Below are 20,425 nucleotides of genomic sequence, written 5' to 3'. Positions count from 1 at the left end.
GTCCGATGATGAAATCAATCGCAAGCACTCGCAAGATTACATTATTGCTTTGGCATAACTTGACCATAAACCACGACCATCACCCAAACTAGCCTACCAGATACGATGCGAGCCTACTACTTTGACAATGTTCCGGGTGATCAGCGCCTTGCGCATGACTCGGGAAACCCTGTCTCGCTCGAGACGCTCCAGTCTCTTGGTGTCTTACACTGGGCAATCCAGCTCGACGAGGATGGAAACTGGGAGGTGGAAATCAACAACGTGGCGAAGAACAGAGGGTACAAGAACAGAGATACCATCAACGTTACGAAAGAGGGGCTCGGCGATGCCTACGAGAGCAAGATAAAGACGTTCTTCGAGGAGTACGTTCGATGTGGCGCATTTCTAGCCAGCGAGTTGACATCTTAGCAGGCATATGCACGAGGACGAAGAAATTCGGTACATTCTCTCGGGAAGTGGTTTCTTCGATGTCCGCGGTAAGTGCCCTCGTGAAAACTCGGCATTGGATATCGGGGTTCACGATTATCTGCTGTAGAGCATCCACACGACAAATGGATCCGCATTCATGTAACTCCGGGTGATCTTCTCGTCATCCCTCCCGGGATCTACCATCGTTTCACCCTTGACGAGAAAAACGCCATCAAGGCTCTGCGCTTATTCCAGGTAAATACAACATGCATCCCTCCCTCTCAACGAGATTCAACGGCTGATCCGTACTCAGGATGAGCCCAAGTGGACTCCTCACAACCGCAGCGAGGAGACGGACACGAACCCTTACAGGGTTCAATACTTGAAGAGCATCCCCGCGGTCTCAGCGTCGGCTTGAATATTTCACGAGCTTGCTCACCAGACGTTGTTCTTCCACCTGGCTTCACACACTTGCTTCACACTCGGCTGCCATCAGGTAAAATTGGCATATCGCCGCCTCGTATGTTAACATTGGTTGGCCCTATGCTTCTTGTGACTTGATAATGAATGTAACAGTGCTTTTCCTGGTCACAAAATAAACGAAGAACGGAATGTATGCGTTTATGTGCTGCTTTCAACACTCTTTTTGGAGACATGCGTGTAAACCCATCTGAAGGAAGTAATGATGATCTAACAGAACTTGACTAATGCGACCCTTCGACACACTGTTCGTGACTTATTGGCTAGCACCTGAAACTGCGGGAGACGCGGACATTACTGGAGGCCCCACACCGTACGTTATAGACTATGGTCTAGGTGTAAGCAATACTGCATTCGTCCTAACCCAACTTCCTTCGGAGTAGTTCGAGGGCCGTAAATAGCCGTCGTCTTCACGCCGGTGAGTAATGGCAAGGGGGGCACGGACATGTTCACCATCGAAGCTACATCGTGTTTCCTTGTGCACGCAGCCGCATCGGGAGGCTTGCCGCCTTGAACCCTGCGCGTACGCTAAGTCGCCGTCGGACGGCCTCAATGTACAAATTTGGACGAGCTAGGAGACACGAGCGGTCCTGAGTATGTGATCAAGGTCTACGCTCGCTGTGCCATATAGAAGTACGCGATTACCGACGTCTAGCGACCGCGGAGACGGGGCGGTCGGCGACACGGTCCATAGACTGACGTATCATGGTGCATGCAGATATTCTATTGCGAAGGACAAACAGCTGAGTTTGTCCATATATACGAGTGCAAAAGTTGCTGTTCCCGATAGTCTCATCTCAACGCCGGGACGATGACTTGAAGGCAGTTGATGTAGCAAATTGTGCACCATGTGGGCATTGTCCACCTACGCCACCTGAACATTCAAATTTCCCAATGTTAGAAAAGACAGTTGAACATACTCCCAAGATATTATGGTTTGCGGTCGGGGCCGTCATATCTGACGCACATCTCTGAGCAATCCCCGCCACTTCGTCGCGAATAGACGCTCTTCATCTGGAGTGTTTCCGGAGGCGTTTCCGCAATTTCGATTTGCTCAGGGTCGTAGCCGCAAGCCGGCCAAGCCGTTCGTGGGGCCTTGACTTTTGACATAAATTGCTACACTTATAGCGCCACAGATCCTGTGGCTCCATGAGAACTGGCACGCCTGTGGAAGATGAATACCCTTGACTTGCCGCTTGCCGTAAAAGCGGAGAAGGTTGAGAATTCGTTTACAGCATCCCCAAACGACGGAGGTGGCAAATAAACGACATCGCGGCAACCCCAACTTGGGATAGGGTTCATTGTATATCGCCTCAGCATGGTTGTGAGGGTCGAGGCAGAAAGTGGAGTATATATTCGGTGTTTGACCAATGCCGAGGCCGATGTCGTTGTATGAAGACGATGGCTCGGAGCGGGTCAATGATCTCTAGTTGAGAGCGTCGGCGAAGTCGAGTTGAGGTACGGCAGACATCTTGCAGCGACGCCACTAGACGGTTCCGGGGCAATGGCAGGTCTGTGTTCGTGGAGGTGGTTCGTGAGATGCACGATAGTTTGCCTGTGACCACGCGTGACAGCGTAAGAAAGCCTAAACTGGATGACCTGGGGAGATGCAGAATAGCGGATGTGCAAGGGGTCTTCGAGGTCCAGATACGTCCAACATACACTGCCCCGGGCTGTGACTTTGTCCAAGCTCGGAAACGGCCCGAAGGGTTCCAATACACACGCACACTTGGCGGAACCACTGGACATGGTAGGAGTCGGGAAGTTTTTGTGACACTCCGATGGACAGGGAGCCAGGACGGGGCCTCCAGGGCTTTCGATACACCACGGGGCGATTTCAGATGCCTAGCCGCTCTTGCAATCCGCAGAATGTGCAACTCAGGGCAATGCCGAGCAGGAGAGGTATCGGTTTACTCATTCACGAGTCGTTTCCGGGGATCCCGGTGAGCAAGGTGCGGCCGACCCATACATGTTCCGATTCCTGGAAGGACTTACGTAGCTATAGCGCCGGGAGGGTTGACAAAGCTGGACAGAAATGAATGCGGCCCCGAGTTAATTTCATATGAGACTCATGATTGAACTTGATACATCCGGGGCGCGACGTTTCTTGTGTACAGTTAAGGCGATCAGCGGGCTTTGCTACGCACGGACCATAACGATGGCGACACCACAAGAGAATTTGGGGAGAGGAAAATTGGCCATTGGACACCGCTTGTCACGACCGACCCGGTCCAAAGGTACCAGGCAACCGAGTAACCCGCAAGGAAGGAAGACTATGGGCTTGTTCGCACACTCCTGGTAAGGATATGAGAGCGCTGAAGTGATAGATTCCGCAATATATCAACGGACCTTCGTTCGTTCGCGCCTGACGCAGTACAGAGATCCTTGTGGCTTTCCGGTGCTTCTGATCACCGCCCCAGAATGGTATAACACTGGCGCAAAATACCTTTTGGTCGCCGGGGTTCTTCAGGCTCCGAGCGGAAATGAACGTCTAGTATAGACGTCAACACTTGCTTAAGCAATGCCAATGGGTCAGTGGGACACAAGGATGCGGCTCGGAGAACGATGCGTACGTCCGGAAGTACGTTACGCAGCCTCACAGACTGCGTACGCAAAGCTAGGGTCGCAAGGATATTCGCGCAGGAGTTACGTCAGATGGGATGTTCGGGGTGGAGCTAAACCCATTATGTTGACCTGGATCGCGCTCCTGCGACTCATCGGTGAGGTTCCTACCAAAAGCAGAGAGTGTGTGTATAGGAAGCCAGAAACAAGAATCGAATAGTGTTCCCAGATACTCACCAATATTGTCCGGAGCTACAACCCATGAACGGCATTCTCACCGGAGGTGCCTATCCAACGAGGAGCGTGTGCATCAAGAGACGTCGACTCTCGATCACAGAGAGAACTGCTAGTGAAGCGTAGCTTTGGTAGAGGACGAAAGTCAAATTAAGCCCGGGGTATATGTCCAATCCATTCTTTTCCATGATCCGAGTGATGTATCGTAGCATACATGATGCATGACGGGTCTCATGGAGGCTCTCGCCAGGTTACGTGTGTTGGTGAACACAAATATTTGACGAATTTGATTTGTCGCGGCAGGTGGCGTGAACTTGAGACTCTGATTCTGTCCGCTTGGCACTGCGGCGGCTACCAAGCCTCTTACTCGTACTTCGTTCAGAACTGTCCTCACAGGTCGTAGACGACCTTGTTGCTCGCTCTCTGTATTGTGCCGTGCATGTTCGTCAACCGATCAGCGCCTCCAACGGTCCTCGACGGCCTTCGGTCAACTCGCATCGAACAACATTCGAACCGCTTACCCAAGTCAGATTCGAGGCTTCTCCGTTGAGCGGCATGGCACAGCAGCAGTCGGTTCACCAGCTCTACCGACGTCTCGAGACGATCGGGAGGGGCGCCTATGGCTCCGTTCACAAAGGGGTCCACATACCATCTGGGAACGTGGTCGCCCTCAAGATCATCAACTTCGACGACGAGGGTGGAGGGGATGATGTAGCCGACATTCAGCGGGAGGTGAGTCGCCCAGCCTCGGACCGGAATAGTCACCAAAATGTCCACAAGGTTGCCCTCCTTGCGCAACTACGGGATGCACCCAACATCACGAAGTACTATGGCTGCCACCTGGACGGTCCACGCTTATGGATCGCGATGGAGTACGCTCAAGGTGGTTCGGTACGCACTTTGATGAAGGCCTGCCGGGACGGCATTCTCGAAGAGAAATTCATCGTCATCATTGTGCGCGAGGTCCTCATCGCGCTCAGCTATCTCCACAAGGCGGGCGTCATCCATCGTGATATCAAGTGCGCGAACATCCTGATTACAGACCGTGGAAACGTCATGATATGCGATTTCGGTGTTTCTGTGTTTTCCACCGGCGGGAACAAGCGACACACGCTCATTGGCACTCCGATGTGGATGGCGCCCGAGGTTGCGCTGGGGAGTCAGGTTGTCCCCACGTACGATCACAAGGTTGACATCTGGAGCTTGGGAATCACGATTTACGAGATGGTGAAGGGCATGCCTCCTCATGCGCATGTGATGGACGGCTTCAAGGTCATGAATCTGATTCAGAAAACAAAGCCACCGCGCCTCAACGAGGAAGACGGTAGTAAAGATATGCGGGACTTCGTGTCACACTGCCTGCGAGAACAGGCGACTGACGTACGTTTTGGCTCGTTGCTCGATTTGGAATGATGCTCACGTCCACACCTAGCGTTTATCGGCCGACGAATTATTGAAGACGAAGTGGATCAAATCCGCAGCGAGGACAAATGTATCTATTCTCAAGGAGCTGATCATGCGCTACGATGCTTGGAAGCAGACTGGGGGAACCAGAGCAAGTATAGCGGATCCGCTCGCCTGGGAAGAAGCAGAGGAGAACGAGTAAGTGCACGCGTTTTTGGTGTCCATCGATAATCCATTGAACTCCGCAGCCTACGCGGTGTCCCGCAGGAAGAAAACGATCCATGGACCTTTGATACCATTCGCAGCCGGTCTTCAGCCAGCTTCAACAGTCGAGAGAATTTGATATTGCCCAACGATCAGTCGGAGGATGCCCCATTCTCATCTATCCCCACCCTGAGACCGGCACAGCCCGCTCGGTTACCATCCTCGCTCCGGCGATTATTCGAGGACGACTCGGCTTCGTCGCCGGACCCGTTTCGCATACCACCAAATCGTCCCTTTGCGGCGGACCAGAGAGATAACTCCTCAACACCTTCGCCCACACTTCCTCCGTCTATCGTGCCTTCCCGGGATCGCGCCGCCGCCAGGAGGGCACTTGCTTCGGATAACAACGAGGACGATGGCGATACCGCCAAGCCGCTTAATTGGGCATTTCCCCCTCGTGCTCCCACAGCACGGAAACAGTCCCAACTGACCTCCAGCGTTCCAGGCTCTGATGACGACTCGGCGACAGAGACTGTCCCTCGGTTAGGTCCCGGCATACCCTCCCGGTCACCATCTGCTACATCACTGACAGCTCCCAGCGCGTCCGACCCAGGGTTGGATGCTATCACCGTGCGCCGGAACGGCAACCTTCGCGACAATCGTTCGACGCGGAACATTCCTAACCTGGAGATACCTCTGGCCGTTTCCTCAGCTCCGCGGGTCGAACTCCCTGGCACCCCAGTCTCACCTCTTGTCATACACCAATCAGCATCCATGGAATCTCTACCCCTCGGGCCTTCGGCGCGCCCGCTGGTCACTCGAAAGCGGTCGAAAAGCAGCGCGCCCGGGCTGGCCTCCCCGACCCCCCGGGAATCGTCCTCTACGACGGCCCAACGGACCCCGCCAGCTTTTCAGTTCCCTCCACCTTCTGGTCCGGGCGGGCCAAGCAGCGCCTCTCGCGCTGATGCTCCTACTCATACACCCTCGGCCAGCTCGTCTAGCATCTCATCAGCTCTAAACTCTCCAGCACTCCTCCAGCTCAAGCCATCTCCAGAACCGTCTCCTTCAGGAGTTACGCGGCGGCAGCCTCCGCTACCAGGCGCTCTTCCGTTACCCGCGTCTTTATCGCGCTCGAGGTCAGCGCAGGCCAACCCTAATAACAGCTCACCTAGTCCTTCTATTCTCCCGTCTCCAGCAGGACTAAGGGCGCCCATATCTCGCAAGCCAAGTTTGGTTAGGTCTACGTCCGCTTCGGCGATGGTCGTTCCTACTACGCCGCAACCCACCCCGTCACCGCTCAAGCCGTTTGCCTTGGTTCCGAGGGAAAGGAATGGTAGCTCAGCGGGCGCCCTCCATGATCTTGGCGTACCCGTTCTTAAAGATGTCTTGAAGGTTGGTGGTCACCGTGTGAATCAGCGACAGCCTAAGCTAATGATGCGATACGATCGTAGATTCCATCACTCACGTCTGAACACCAGCTTGGGATGCCGGACCTTCTCCCGCCTTCGCCCTCGCCGGTCGTGCAACCGACCCGAAGCTTCATACCTTCTCCCAGTTACCTAGGCGGCCCGCCTACGGAGAGGAAGTTCGGGCATTCGCCTTCGCACAGTCGGTCGCACAGTCGGTCTCATTCGCGCTCCGGCTCGCCGACCAACGGTGGACCAGATGGGTCCTCGCATGCTCGCACGCTGTCTCATAATCGCTCAATGTCCCTCAACAAGTACTCTCTTGGGCCCGAAATCAGACCCCTGGCTTATACACCCGCTATGCTATCAACAAGGGAGGGCTTGGCTGCCGAGCTGAGCGGCAGACTAGAGGACCTCTCTCAGCTGCTCTCGGCGGTAGAGAATGGCTTGGCACATTTTCTGGATGACGTAAGTCGGGATACCATCATCGAGGAAGAGCAAGAATCCGACATAGGCGGCGATGAACTATTTGCGACGAACGGCCCTACGGCGCCTCCGGAAGGCTTTGAACTTGTTACGACGGCTAAGTGAGCTCGCGTGCTTTTTCCTTTGTCCTCGATTGGTCACCCCCGGCGAGATTCCCGCCTCTCCCTGCTTCATTTGTCGGTCCCATCACGGAAAACTAATCGCGTCCCAATGTAACGTATCTCAATATAATCGGTGTTATATGAATCCGCGGGCGGTGAGATACTCCGTACATGTGGCAACGGCCTGGGTCACGTCACACTGGTCGGTTCTGATGTGGATCTCGGGGTTCTCTGGTGCCTCGTATGGCGCTGAGATTCCGGTGAATTCTGCCGTTGGCACCCAGGATTAGCCTCTTGGCAAGACGGCGGGAGACATCTCGGGACGTGTACCTTTCAACTCGCCCGCTCGCGCCTTCTTGTAGAGGCCCTTGGGGTCGCGCTGCTCGACGACGTCCAGCGGAGCATCAACATAAACTTCTATGAAAGGCAAACCGGCTTTCTCGTGAAGATCGCGGGCGACAGCGCGATCCGCGCGGTAGGGCGAGATGAACGCCGTGAGAGTGACGCATGATGCATCCGTGAAGAGCTTGGAGACCTGCGATGGGAAAACACGACGGTCAGCATAATCGTCGGCCAGTTGGCGGACAAAAGGCGCACTTCTCCTATCCTCCGGATGTTCTCGTTGCGGGATTTCTCGTCGAATCCAAGATCCTTGTTGAGGCCGAAGCGGACATTGTCGCCGTCAAGGCGGTAGGTGAATTTGTGCAGATGGAGGAGATGCTGCTCCAAGGCGCAAGCTATCGTTGACTGCCCGAAGGCGTTATCAGGCACGCTCGGATACGATGTGCATCACCGTCCTGACCTTGCCGCTGGCGCTGAGGCCCGTGAACCAGATCGTAACGCCCTTCTGGGATAGGAGCTGCTGCCGTTCAGTCTGCGACACCGAGCCTTCGCGTAACGAGAACGTTTCCTCCTCGTCAGTCAAGGTTCTCCTGATCAGACGGGTTAACTACGCTGACCAGGGTGAAAGGTTATGTTGGTCGCCATCTGAATGCGCTAGCCCCGGCGGCGAAAACGAGCAGCCCATCGTCGATCGAGAATGATGTTGATAAAAGTTGGGAGAGGTCAGGTGCGAACGGATTGCGCGATGGCATCATCATCCTGCTGACTTCGTCGCTGGCCCTTCGCGGAGCCCGTCCACTGAAAGCCCGACTCGAGTCCGATGCCGCTCGGATTCAACTCCTCCCGGATCTCCTAACATAGGGACTCTTGCGTGGATTCTATTCCTGAGTGTTACAGATGTGGGTGCCCGTAGGCGTGCACGGCTCCGGCCATAGTAAGGTGCGGCGTGATCTATCGCTACTGTCCGCAAACACCGCCGAGACGTCCAGAACTTCATTGCTCTCGTCAGTTTCCTCCTACGCTTCGCTCTCGGTCGTCTCCTCTGTGTCGGTCGTGTTCTGCGTGCCTGTCCCTGTCGCGGCCTCGCTCTCGGTTTCGTCTCCATCATCTTCATCTTCGGAGCCTTCTTCCTCGGACGCCGCGGCCCAATCGCTGGTCTCAAGACGCTCGTGTTTATACGTTTCTGGACGAAGCTCAGTCAGCGGTGGATATGGGTGAAGAGCCACGCGCGCTCACCGCCTGCTTCGACTTCGTATCCCGCCTGTGTGACGCAGCGTACCAGTTCGGCTTTGGGTCCCACCTTGGTACTTTTGCCCAATATGCACCCCTCCAGCTTAGCGCTGATCGAGAATCCCGTCAGACACAGTTGCACTGGTATCCCAGAAGTGACTCCTGCTCACCCATCGGCGATAACGCAGTGATCCAGAAGGACACAGCCCACGACCTTCGCCATCTTCCCGATGACGCAGTGCGGGCCGATGATCGAGCGCTTGATGCTCGCCCGCTCTTCGACGCGGGTCGACTGCCCCACCATCGAATCGGACGAGATGTTCGCCTTGGGGTCGATGAGAGCTCGGTTTTCCGGGTCGCTAGGGAGGGAGTACGTCGTTTGGGTGAGGAACTGCGGCGTCTTGGTCAGGCGCGGAACAGTTAGAGTGTCCGGTTAACGTACGTGACGATTGAGTTCGAGATACGAGTGAAGGTTGTTTGCGCGTCCGGTGAAGCCGTCCCTCGCGCGGTGGACGACGACGCCAACCCGCAGACTGGCGGAGGAGGTGGGCTTTTCCTCCGAGTCTTCCGTGTCTACCGAGTCCGCGCCGGAAGTGGGTGACTGCAAGTGTAACGTCGAATGTCGCAGCGCCGTCTCCTGCGAAGTTGAGTTGGTGATCGGCGCAAGTACTATAACCGGCCGGCGTTAGCCTCCTGGGCCTGAATGATACCCACAGGGGGTTACCTTGTCCGTACTTCTGTCTCCGGGTGCGCTGGTACTGCGGCTTGCAGAGCCAGGGGATGAATTCGTCGCGAATGGAATCGAGGTCGGATTTCTGTTCCAATGCATCCAGGATAGTACGTTTGCAGACGTAGACGTGCGAATCTTGGAACACAGAGGATAGCCTTGTCCTGGGATACCTATGAACAACGGGGTGCCCGTCAGCCGGGAAGAGGGGAGCAGCGCTGATCGTACTTGGAAAGGAGGGACATCCGGAGCTCGATCTCCTCTGCGTTGCGGTCCGAGTCGTCGGGGGTGTCAATGTGCAGCAAGGTCCCGGTCGTCTCGTCGTACACGATCGGCACCCTCTGCGCAGGCATCCCCCATTCATCGATGAGACTGTTCTTGTCCGGCTTTGGGGCTTCGATGAAACACGCGGTCGCGATCGCCCCGTCGCTGACGGTCTCTGTCCTGAACTTGTCCAGTAGCGTGGAAAGAGGCAGGTTCGGAGGAGGGATGAGGTCGCAGGGAAGCAGCACGAAGTCGCGCTTGATGCGGTTCGCAAAGTGGCGGAGGACGGTGCAGGTGCCGACGCTGAGATCTTGCGTCTCGTCGAACGTTTGGAGGTCGATGCTTAAGGAGGGAAAGGACGAGGAGGAGTGGACATAGTGCGATATCGGCTCTTTATGGACGGCAGGGCAGATCAAGAGGACGTCTACGGGAAATGATGAGGCGTGACTTCCATAACACGGAAAGAGAGGCAATCTTACCTTTGATGCCAGATTGCTCGAGCCATGCGAGCGGGTATTCGAGCATTGGTTTGTTCGCTATCGGTAGCAAAGCTTTTGGGCATGGTTCGTCCCCATGATCGCTGGTCAAGGGGCTCGTCAAAGGTATTAATCTATATCCGCAGTGAGGATCTGAGCGCTTGAACGAAGAGTTATACCTACACTCACTCGTTCCCGAAGCCCGCGAGGACGACGGCCAAAAGCTCGGGGACGACGTGTATCGACTGGCTCACAGCAAAATCCATAGTTGTGTCGGTAGTGATCCTGGCTCGGTGATCTCAGTCCTCGACGGCCAGATTGCCAATGCTCGCAGTTGTGACTCGGTCTGACTGACTGTGCAATCGAGGATCAATTGAAGGAGCAGATGCCACGTGATCTCCTATCAGTGAACTCTAATTTTTGACCCAGTCGCCGCCCGCGCTGTGAGTCTCTGTAGCGCTCAGATATCCTCGTTTGCCCTCTCTCGCGATCATGTCCAGATTTTTCAGGCAAGCTGGCGACTCCGACAGTGACAGCTCTTCCTCTGAGGAGGAGGAGCTCATGTCCTCCGACGATGAGCGCCAGGCAAAACCCGCTGCGCCCGCGCAGAAAACACCAATGTCCCGGTTCCTCCGCACGGCGGGGTCCGACTCCAGCGACGAATCGTCGTCCGACGAAGATGAAGAGAGTATGAGTGAGGCAGAGGGGGAAGCAGCGCCCAAGCGGTCTCGGTTTCTGAGGACGGAGGAGGACGAGGAAGGCAGCGACGAGGACGGTGGAAAGCGGGTCGTGAAGAGCGCGAGGGACAAGCGATTGGAGGAGATGGAGGCGGCGGGCAAGGTGATGGACAACGCGCTCAAAATTAACGATTGGGTCGCTATATCGAATGGTCCGTCAGGCGTTTGAGCACGGTGATCGCTGATCTCAGACGGGGATGCGCAGAATTCGACAAGCTGGTTCGTATGGTCCAGCGCCAACAGAACGTTTCGGAGCCCGTCCCGTCGTTCTATATTCGTACCCTCGCCAACTTGGAGACGTCGCTGAACCAGGCGGTGGCGAAGGAGAAGGAGGCCAAGAAGATGAATGCCAGCAATGCCCGTGCCCTCACCGCGATGAAGCAAAAGGTCAAGAAGACTATTAAGGAGTATGAGGATAGTATCAAGCAATACCGCGAGGTACTCGAATTTCAACTAGCAATTGCCAGTATATGTATGACGAGAACTGTAGGACCCGGAAGAATTCGAGCGGAAATACAAGGCTTCTTTGTCTGCCGGTCAACCACCTACTGCATCCAGAATTACTAGGGCGAGGAGGGCTGCAGAAGAAGCGGAGGAAGAAGGGGAAGGAGACGGCTTCGAGACCGTGGGGAGGGGTGGCAGGACCATGCAATTCACCGCCGATTCCATATTCAAGCAGCTGCAACTTATTCAGGAGGCTCGCGGAAAGAAGGTCAGACCAGTCATCCTGCTTGCCACATTGCGGCCATTCAGATATTTCGTGATTAGAACACAGACCGCCTGGAACAAATACGTATCCTCGAAAAGCTCCTCGAAGTTGCCGTGACTACCTACCAGCGCATCCGCATCCTCCTTGCCTTGGTCTCCTCTCGCTTCGACTTTACCCCTGCTTCAGCCACTCATATGTCTATCGAGCTATGGCTTGCCGCCCAGCGTGAGGTTGACCAGCTGGTGGCCATCGTCGCCGCCGAACGGGCGTACTCCATCCAAGAGGTTACGGAAGAGTACGAGGAGTTCGTCGAGCGCAGTCCGGAAACGGAGAAGGATGGCATCGTTCACATCCGTGGAAGCATCATCAGCTTCGTGGACAGGCTGGACGATGAGTTCACCAAGAGCTTGCAGAACATCGACCCGCATGGTACCGAATACGTGGAACGTTTGAAAGACGAGAAGGGGCTCTACTGCACCATCTGCCGGACACAGGCCTTATACGAGATCAGCGACCAGGATGATTCGTTGGCGCGAGTCATCATGCGGAGGCTTGAGCACATTTATTCGAAGGTTTGTCGATCCTTCGAACTAGTTACGTGCAATACCTCATTCCAACACAACAGCCCGACGCAGTGGTCAACGCTCTCGAGTCTGCTGCCAGCTCAGCCGGTGTGAAACCCAACATGACGCTCGAATCTGCCGGTTCCTCTTCCGCCCTCATCCGCTCGCTCTGCGTGCATCTCTACAAGTCCGGCAACTCCCTCCTCCGCACGCGGGCCATGCTAAGCCACATTTACCACCACGCGCTGCACAACGACTTCTATACCGCGCGCGACATGTTGCTCATGTCGCATCTTCAGGAGTCCATCCACTCTGCGGACGTTGCAACGCAGATTCTGTACAACCGCACTGTCGTGCAGCTCGGACTCTGCGCGTTCCGTTGCGGCCTGATCAAGGAGTCCCAGGCGACGCTCCAGGACATCTTCACGACCCAGCGCGTGAAGGAGCTGCTCGCCCAGGGTGTGCACCAGCAACGGTATCAGACGCTGACGCCGGAGCAGGAGCGCGCGGAGCGCCAGCGCCAGCTGCCGTTCCACATGCACATCAACACCGAGCTGCTCGAGGCGGCGTTCCTCGTGTCGAGCATGCTCGTCGAGATCCCGCTCCTCGCCAGCCTCGACTCGGAAGAGCAGAAGCGGAAGGTGATCTCGAAGCCGTTCAGGCGACTGCTGGACTTCGCGGATCGCCAGGTGTTCACGGGCCCGCCTGAGAGCACGAGGGATCACATCATGCAAGCCAGCCGGGCGCTGCAGGACGGTGATTGGCAGCACTGCCGGGACCTCATCCAGAGCATCAAGATTTGGAGCTTGATGCCCGAAGCCGCTTCCGTCAAGGACATGTTGGCGAAGTGAGCATAAGCCATCCCTTCCGTAACGAAAGCGAAGTCGCTGACGCGTCGCTTTCTCTTAGGCGCATCCAAGAGGAGGGCCTGCGCACCTACCTCTACACTTACGCGCCGCATTACACCACGCTGTCGCTCTCCGTGCTCTCGCGCATATTCTCCCTGCCCGTGCGGAACGTGACCTCGATCATCTCGAAGATGATCTGGAACGAGGAGCTTCCCGCGTCCATTGACCAGTCCGCAGGCGTCGTCGTCTTCCATCGCGTAGAGCTCTCGCGGACGCAGCAGCTTGTGCAGACGCTCGCGGAGAAGGTCGCGGCTATGGTCGAGCAGAGCGAGAAGGCGATCGACCTTAAGCTCGGCAACACCCCCGGCTGGAGCCGCGAGGATGGCAACAAGGGCGGCGAGCAGACACAGGAGCGTCGGGGGCGGCGGGAGGGTGGGCGTGGCGGCCTTCGTGGTATGTCTTCTGCATTCAGATTTCGATATCTTAATTGACCAAACGCTTTTTGAAGGCGGCGCACGTGGTGGACGCGGTGCACGCTTCGCGCAAGGACTCGGCAATCAGATGGCGGGTGGAAGGTAGGGACTATGACTCGGTGTATCGCAATATGCATGTCTTCTGTATGTTATGGTGTCCATGTACTAGGCAAAATGCGATGGCCGCTGGCAGTTGCTGACCCCGATCACGGAAATGGGAATATGTGCTCAAGATGAGAACGAAGGCTCCCTTCGGTGAGCGGCAAGACGCGGCTACCGGTTGTCAGCCCCTTCCGCCATCCGAAATCACTCAGAATTGTTCATATTGCGTAGGAGCCGTAATACCCCTCGCAGGCAATCGTCAATGTGAAGAGCAAAGATATATCGTAATTCGAGAGGTTGCACCATTTTCAGCGCCAGCGCGCATCGGCCACCAAGTGAACGAACCTCGAACCCCAATCCTAAGCCCACGGCGTCAAATCACTTGAGTATTTGAGATCTACTTACTATGCTCAAGTGATCAAACGTTGAACTAGAATTGGAATCAATATGGTGGAAACGTGCCAATCGACCGCAGTCACCATCTCTACCCTCGGCGTTCAATCAAGCTCCATAGACGCATCCGAAAGGCGTATAGCCTCGAACTCGAAAAATCGCTCGTGAAAACTTGCGCTACCCATCCGCCCTGCCCGAAAAGAGGGTCGGCGTCAGCACCAAAGGCGACAGTCCAGCGGCTAGGCGTAGGACACTAACCGAGCAAATACATGTCCTCTGAGGAGAACGGCGGCAGCTGCTTGGATGCCGCATCGAATCCGAATCCGACCCTCTGCGAAGGAGGAACGTTCAATCCAGCGTGAGCGACGTCGTAAGAACAGCGCAGAGGCCAGACCCGCACACCTTCGGGACGATCTTATTGACGTCGCGCATGCGGATGCCGAGCCGTCGAGCGACTGCGTGGAATCCGTTCGACGCGAGGTATCTTTGGAAATCGCCGTCGTCGTCGTAGAAGGCGTTGATGGTCTCGAGGAATCTGAACGCGGCAGACGAAGGCGGCCAATACTCCCATCCGCGATTGGTGAACACGTCGGAGTTGAGATACCTCCTCTGTCGCAAAGTGATTTAGAGCATCAGCGTGTCTTCCGTACTTCGTAGTTTTCCGCCCGCGCGCTGACCTCGCGCGACCGCTTCATGATAGGGCCGTCGAGTACGTCGTCCTCGAGATCCGCTTGTCCCGGTGCCCGCCAATTCATAGAGTACATCAGCATCGCGGCGTGGGGGTCAGCAGGATTCAGTAGCGACCCCCAACCCTCGAGCATGCGGCGGATGCCCACGTAGTCAGACACGTTCGACGTCTCCACCCGGTCGAAGCGCGGCGGCCAGAACGGGGCGAGGAACGGATCGGAGCGCGCCTTAATCACGTCCGCGAGTGCGAGCGCGTCGCTCGACGTGATGCGGACGTCGAGCTTGAACCGACGCAGGCGGCGCGCGAATTCGGCGAGCTCGTTCTTCACGTGAAAGTAGAAGCAACCGAAGATGTCCTCCGGAGTGCAGCCGTGCTCCCGGCCGGTGGCCACGCAGTCGCGCGCGTCCCAGCCGTAAAGGGGGCACTCGGCGTCTCTCGTGAGCCACTCCGCGTTGCGGGAGAACATGAAGCTGTGGGTCGGGGTATGAGCACACGCGGGGGCCCTTTGGAATAGCAACGATCGTCGTACCGGTTGGGTTCAGTATAAGCCGAGAGGTCGGCTCCGAAGGGCAGGACGATGCCCGTGGACCAGTACCTGACAAACGCCAAACGATGCGCGGGCGATAGCCAAGACAAATGCCGTTCCTTGAAATCCAGCCTCTCAGGCGCCTGCACGACGCCGAGCATGGCTTCTCGTGCCTTCGACCAGGGGAAAGTCGATGCGCCCATCCCAATCAGATACGCGAAAACGTGCACCGAGAACGTGGCCTGCACTGTCCCGCCGTCGTTGTCGGCATCGTAGCGGCACGAGTAATTCTTCATGCCTTCAAGATTCGGCATGGCCTGCGTGAAGATCCGCTGGACGATGAAGGAGACGGAGCTAGCGTGGTCAGGGGTCACCGCTGCAGAGTACAGGAGGTGAAAGACGAGCTCGATGTCGCGCTCGAAATCGCCGGCGAGATGTCCGGCGAGGAAGAGTAGGGCCATCAGGTTCCGGCTCGTGACGACGGGATCGTGGTCGTTCATGAGGACGGTACACGACCCGGAATAGTCACTGGGAAGGGCATTGACGGTGCGGATCAAATGCCGGAGATCTCCCGAAGCTGAGAATAACCGCAGTAAGTATCAATATCGCTCGGACTCCAACAGTGAACGAACGACGTGCGCGCACCTACGAAACCGAGCGTGAGGTCCCTGTTTCTGATCTCACCTTCGTTAGCCTCAGCACGCAGACAGTCCATAGCCATCACATTTCCCCATATGTGATGCTGGAGAGTCCCAAACGCAGCGTGAGTGCCTTGATGGTGTGCCTGCGCCACGAATGCAGGCTCCCGCTTCTGCGCAATCCACTGCGGCGTCCAGTTTTCCTTCCGAAGCCGGCTCTTGCACACATCCTGATGTCCCTTATGCCAGTGTGCAAGCTGGCAAGCCTTCGAGCAATACTAGATATCGCGGATCGGGCTCAAAAGCCACATCGTGCAGAAGAGTACTCTGAGCACGGACCAACACTAAGCGACACTGTATGAGAATGCGAATCAGCAGGCATTCGCAGTGGGCGCCATGTAGTATTTCGGTGACGTACTTGTGAGCAAACCTGGGCGCCGTCTTTGGCACACTTGTTGTTGCTGGCAGCAGCGCAAGGGACTCGCTGTAGACCATGTAGCAGGGACATCGCTACGACGTCTCGTTGAACGTGCTACTTCCCCGTAGGCATTATGTACTACTGAGCACGCGGTCGGTGATCTGCGTCGCCAAAGCTAGGACAACTAGCAGCATGTTGCTTGAGCTAAGGAAGAAGCGAGCGCTGGTCTGTCATCATTGGATTCTGGAGCATGACGCGATTGGATTCGCCGAGGTGATATGAGGTAGAGCATTAGTGAATCCAGCAGATCTGGTACTCGCAAGTCTTGATGTGCAAACTCGTTAGTCTCATTGCACTCGAGCTGCGACTCAGGTCACCGAAGCTCGTCAACCCCATGTTTGACCTCCGTGCAAAATCCCCGAACTCGGGAAGTCAGGTGATTATCGACATCGTGTTGGCCAAAGACTGTATGTTCCTAACTAGAAATTGGAGGTTTGGCTCGCGTCCTTACTTGCCGTAAGGAAGTCAACTTGACCTTGGCAAGTTGGCAGCTGAGCAAGGAGGAACTTCGAGCGGAGTCTGAATATGAATCGCCGACTCGCCTATCAAACACCGCCATGAACTTCCCGCGTACGGGCAACCATTCCACTTTCGAGCTGCTTGGCACGCTGTCGACTGCACGAGTGGCGTACGTGCAGCGCAGCAACCGGCTGTTCCGCTACCGGGACCTCGTCGGCAATCTACCTACCTACCTACCTACCTACACCCCTCTCTACCTTTGTAGCAGTGTAACTTGTAAATCCATAATCCTATCGAGGATGCATCTCCGCACGGATATCGGTTGTTTTGGGAATTGGCAAAGTCCATCGCTGATGCTCTGGTGCTTCCTGAACTTCCGCCATGTGTAACGCATATCACGGGATGGCATTCTCCACTCGTAGATGTTCCCTGCTGGGTTGCTCAGCGCAAGTGGCGACTCGAGCCCTATGCTCACTTGGTCGGCAGTATCAGCATCGAACGTGGTCGTCGACAGCGGACCACAGTGCGTGACATACCGACTGACCAACATAGAACCCCCGATGTCCTGAAGTGTCCTGCAGAACTTGCTCTACACCGCTTCCTGGTGTTCCCACAAGCATGGCACTTGTCCTCGATGAAGTCGGCCATCAGTTCGATTACCCTTGTCTGAAGCCATGCTTAAGATGGATGACACCGTAAAAGGCGTTGAAACGGTGTCTCGTCACTAGGCCCCCCCAGACGACCTCCTCCCACCATACTTTGAACCCTGCTGAAGCCTTATGCATCTCCGCAAGCTTTTGATCGCTGTCGTATCCATCAGCGGGTCCTCCCCGTCAGCTCTGGTTCAGGCCGTCCAGGTGCAGAAAGCGGGTCTGACCGTACCTGCGAGTGCCGCTGCGTAGAAGGCGGCAGTCAAGAAAATCTTTACGGACACCTACTCCGCCTACAGGTGCGCTATCTAATCGCTGCGAAGGACGGTTCTGACAGATCTGATAAGAGAGTATGCGTTCGGACACGATGAACTCACTCCGGAGTCCAAGAGCTTTTCCGATAGCCTCGGCGGCTGGGGGGCATCGATGGTCGATGCCATGGACACTATGGTGAAGCCCTATCAAGCATCCGTGGCGAGATGGTCGATGATCGCCGTTGTTTTTACAGCTGATTATGGGCATCGAGGTGAAAGAGCGGTCGTCTGATCGGTTCACGAGAGCCGTACTCACATGCATTTAGGACTGGTTCTTGGAGGCGGTCAACAAAACCGCGGGTATCGATTTTAATACCACAACAACGGACAGTACTATCAGGCGCGTGCTTCTATACACCAAGGATATGCCCTTGCCCATTTTCTTGCAGCGTCTTCGAGACCACGATTCGCTACGTGGGCGGCCTCCTGGCCGCGTACGAGCTCAGCGACCAAAAATATCCTGTACTCGTCCAAAAAGCGCAAGAAGTCGCGAACAAACTCGTGTTCGCATTTACTGGCGTGAGCACCATCGCTTTGTCGGGCGATACAGCATCCTAATCGTGAGATTTCCAGTCGAGCCCAATTCCATTCGGACACCTCAACTTCACCACCAACACTCCTGGCACCGAATCTGTATGTCTTTCTTAGTATTGTGACCACGTGGCGCTCATGTGCGTCCAGACTAGCGTGGCAGGGGCTGGAACAGTAAGGATGGATCCGTGCTGTCTCTCTCCGCCTGACTCAAGACCAGATTTCGTCAGCTCTCGCTCGAGTGGGACCGCTTGACGTAAATTTTCGTGAGCGGTACCTTCGTGATCCATCGCTCATGATGCGCGCTATAGCCACTACACCGGCAACACCACGTACCAAAACTTGGCAGTCGCGGCGGTTGAGCACATCGCCAGCTTGGTGGGTTCGAGTTGCTCGCCCGATTTCTATGCACCGCACTCAGACGCCCGCCTTGATAGCCCGATCCACTCCCGGGCCTGCCAGCACAGGGCATTGACGCATCTACCGGCGAGTTTGTGGGCGCCTACGTGGTGCGTGTCAGTCCCCTGGTCATTTTTGCTGTCTTATAGTGGTTGGCGCAGACCTGGGGTGGAGGCACGGATAGCTACCTCGAGTACCTAATCAAGTACCCCCGCTTGACCAACGACCATGACGACCTTGCGACCGTCTGGGCAACCGCCGTTGACAGTTCCATCCGGACCCTCCTCAGCGTAAGCTTCTTACACATTTCGTTCGATGCCTGTTGAACGGCAAGTCTCCCTTCAGACCTCAACCGTCGGCAATTGGACCTACCTCGCCGACCTCACAGATGACGCAGAAATTCGCGTCATCGGATCGCATCTTGCGTGCTTCCACGGCGGAAACTGGCTCATGGGCGGTCAAATGCTCAACAACCAGACCATCGTCGACATCGCGCTCGAGCTCGTCGACGCCTGCTGGAACACGTACGCGGCCACCGCGACCGGCATCGGGCCCGAAGCCTTCGCGTGGATCTCGCCTCAGACCAACTTTTCCGGTGCGACGCCGTCCGCGGACGATCTTGCGTTCTACCAGGAGCATGGCTTCTACATCTATCCCGGCGACGGATTCTGGGTGCAGCGTCCGGAGGTGATGGAGAGTAACTTCTACGCATACCGCGTCACGGGCGACACGAAGTACCTCGACCGCGCGGCGAGTGTCGTGGAGAGCTTCCAGCAGTTCACCCGCGCCTCGCAGACGGGCGCGTACGCTCCGATCAACGACGTCAACTCGAACACCACGACGCTGATGGACGATACGCAGTCGTTCTTCTACGCCGAGGTGCTCAAGTACCTCTACCTCACGTTTGACGATCCGGACCATATCAGCTTGAACGACTGTGCGTTCCGCTCCCCTTCCTTGCTCTCTTATCTGGAATTGCTTATGCCGACACCATCTGATCGAAGTCGTATTCAACACCGAAGCGCACCCGTTCAAGGCTCCTCCCGCCAAGGCGACTTACGGCACGGGCAAGCTCAACCCACCAAACAACACGGGCGGGTCGCGCACCAAAGCGCAGCCCGCCAATCTGGCCCAGATCAGCGAGGTTCCCATCGCGCCCAAACAAATCGCGGATCTATACAAGGGATTCTGAGTGCTGCCCCCCTCCATGTTATTCCAGGAATCCGATCCATAGCAGTATCACGAGCGTTGTAGACCAGTTTTTATACGAGCAATGGAGGCCATGTTCCACGCGTTCTCCACGGGGACAAATGGAAGGCGACGTCGCGCCGAGCGCGCAGCAACGACGAGGATCATCGCCAAAATAGACAAGGCAGAACGAAGTGACAAGCCCGCCCCTGTCCGGGCAGAATGCTGTCGATCGCGTCAGAGACCGGTGCCATCATACCGTCCCTCCCCCCCAAGGGAACGACTGTGTCTCCTGCTCGCCCAAGGGCGGGTTCTCTCAAGCAATCATCCGATGCGCGCAAGCCCGCAACTTCCACCTCACCTCGCCGTTCTGCCATTTCCCCCCGCGTTTCGTGCCCCCCCCCC

At 56.2% G+C, this 20,425-nt stretch overlaps 7 protein-coding genes across 7 annotated transcripts; 4 read left to right on the top strand and 3 right to left on the bottom strand.

The window, feature by feature from the left end:
• The first annotated feature begins 34 nt into the window (after positions 1 to 34).
• PUNSTDRAFT_98388 (1,2-dihydroxy-3-keto-5-methylthiopentene dioxygenase) lies at positions 35 to 1,110 on the top strand. Its single transcript, XM_007380767.1, has 4 exons — positions 35 to 362; positions 412 to 476; positions 536 to 663; positions 722 to 1,110. Exons 1-4 carry the CDS (start codon positions 106 to 108, stop codon positions 824 to 826), a joined length of 555 nt encoding a protein of 184 aa, XP_007380829.1. The 5' UTR covers positions 35 to 105; the 3' UTR covers positions 827 to 1,110.
• Positions 1,111 to 4,239: 3,129 nt separating this feature from the next.
• Positions 4,240 to 5,290, top strand: PUNSTDRAFT_42607 (kinase-like protein; the record flags this gene model as incomplete). Its single annotated transcript, XM_007380766.1, has 2 exons — positions 4,240 to 5,064; positions 5,117 to 5,290. The coding sequence occupies 2 exons, from the start codon at positions 4,240 to 4,242 to the stop codon at positions 5,288 to 5,290; spliced, it is 999 nt and encodes a 332-aa protein (XP_007380828.1).
• Positions 5,291 to 7,421: 2,131 nt separating this feature from the next.
• On the bottom strand, positions 7,422 to 8,272 carry PUNSTDRAFT_61849 (adenylylsulfate kinase; the record flags this gene model as incomplete). The annotated part of the gene is made up of 5 exons (XM_007380765.1): positions 7,422 to 7,552; positions 7,616 to 7,820; positions 7,883 to 8,032; positions 8,088 to 8,173; positions 8,245 to 8,272. The coding sequence occupies 5 exons, from the start codon at positions 8,270 to 8,272 to the stop codon at positions 7,422 to 7,424; spliced, it is 600 nt and encodes a 199-aa protein (XP_007380827.1).
• Positions 8,273 to 8,487: 215 nt separating this feature from the next.
• Positions 8,488 to 10,644, bottom strand: PUNSTDRAFT_98377 (UDP-3-O-glucosamine N-acyltransferase). The gene is made up of 8 exons (XM_007380764.1): positions 10,514 to 10,644; positions 10,328 to 10,458; positions 9,813 to 10,272; positions 9,582 to 9,757; positions 9,300 to 9,526; positions 9,028 to 9,248; positions 8,864 to 8,967; positions 8,488 to 8,810 (listed from the first exon to the last, which is right to left on the bottom strand). The coding sequence occupies exons 1-8, from the start codon at positions 10,588 to 10,590 to the stop codon at positions 8,644 to 8,646; spliced, it is 1,563 nt and encodes a 520-aa protein (XP_007380826.1). The 5' UTR covers positions 10,591 to 10,644; the 3' UTR covers positions 8,488 to 8,643.
• Positions 10,645 to 10,816: 172 nt separating this feature from the next.
• On the top strand, positions 10,817 to 13,760 carry PUNSTDRAFT_62008 (eukaryotic translation initiation factor 3 subunit 8; the record flags this gene model as incomplete). The annotated part of the gene is made up of 7 exons (XM_007380763.1): positions 10,817 to 11,217; positions 11,253 to 11,499; positions 11,552 to 11,773; positions 11,830 to 12,342; positions 12,396 to 13,180; positions 13,243 to 13,634; positions 13,690 to 13,760. The coding sequence occupies 7 exons, from the start codon at positions 10,817 to 10,819 to the stop codon at positions 13,758 to 13,760; spliced, it is 2,631 nt and encodes an 876-aa protein (XP_007380825.1).
• A 642-nt stretch (positions 13,761 to 14,402) lies between these two features.
• Positions 14,403 to 16,509, bottom strand: PUNSTDRAFT_42604 (uncharacterized protein; the record flags this gene model as incomplete). Its single annotated transcript, XM_007380762.1, has 7 exons — positions 14,403 to 14,480; positions 14,552 to 14,758; positions 14,827 to 15,307; positions 15,367 to 15,940; positions 16,009 to 16,279; positions 16,341 to 16,355; positions 16,432 to 16,509. 7 exons carry the CDS (start codon positions 16,507 to 16,509, stop codon positions 14,403 to 14,405), a joined length of 1,704 nt encoding a protein of 567 aa, XP_007380824.1.
• A 1,208-nt stretch (positions 16,510 to 17,717) lies between these two features.
• Positions 17,718 to 20,024, top strand: PUNSTDRAFT_118766 (glycoside hydrolase family 47 protein; the record flags this gene model as incomplete). Its single annotated transcript, XM_007380761.1, has 14 exons — positions 17,718 to 17,816; positions 17,841 to 17,887; positions 17,936 to 18,038; positions 18,097 to 18,114; positions 18,169 to 18,242; positions 18,292 to 18,421; positions 18,476 to 18,535; positions 18,584 to 18,607; positions 18,664 to 18,689; positions 18,745 to 18,811; positions 18,871 to 18,942; positions 18,994 to 19,122; positions 19,178 to 19,769; positions 19,837 to 20,024. The coding sequence occupies 14 exons, from the start codon at positions 17,718 to 17,720 to the stop codon at positions 20,022 to 20,024; spliced, it is 1,629 nt and encodes a 542-aa protein (XP_007380823.1).
• Positions 20,025 to 20,425: the final 401 nt, after the last annotated feature.

This window comes from Punctularia strigosozonata (assembly GCF_000264995.1).
Source record: "Punctularia strigosozonata HHB-11173 SS5 unplaced genomic scaffold PUNSTscaffold_3, whole genome shotgun sequence".
In the NCBI taxonomy this organism is placed as follows: Eukaryota; Fungi; Basidiomycota; class Agaricomycetes; order Corticiales; family Punctulariaceae; genus Punctularia; species Punctularia strigosozonata.
This window is presented reverse-complemented; position numbering and strand designations above follow the sequence as displayed.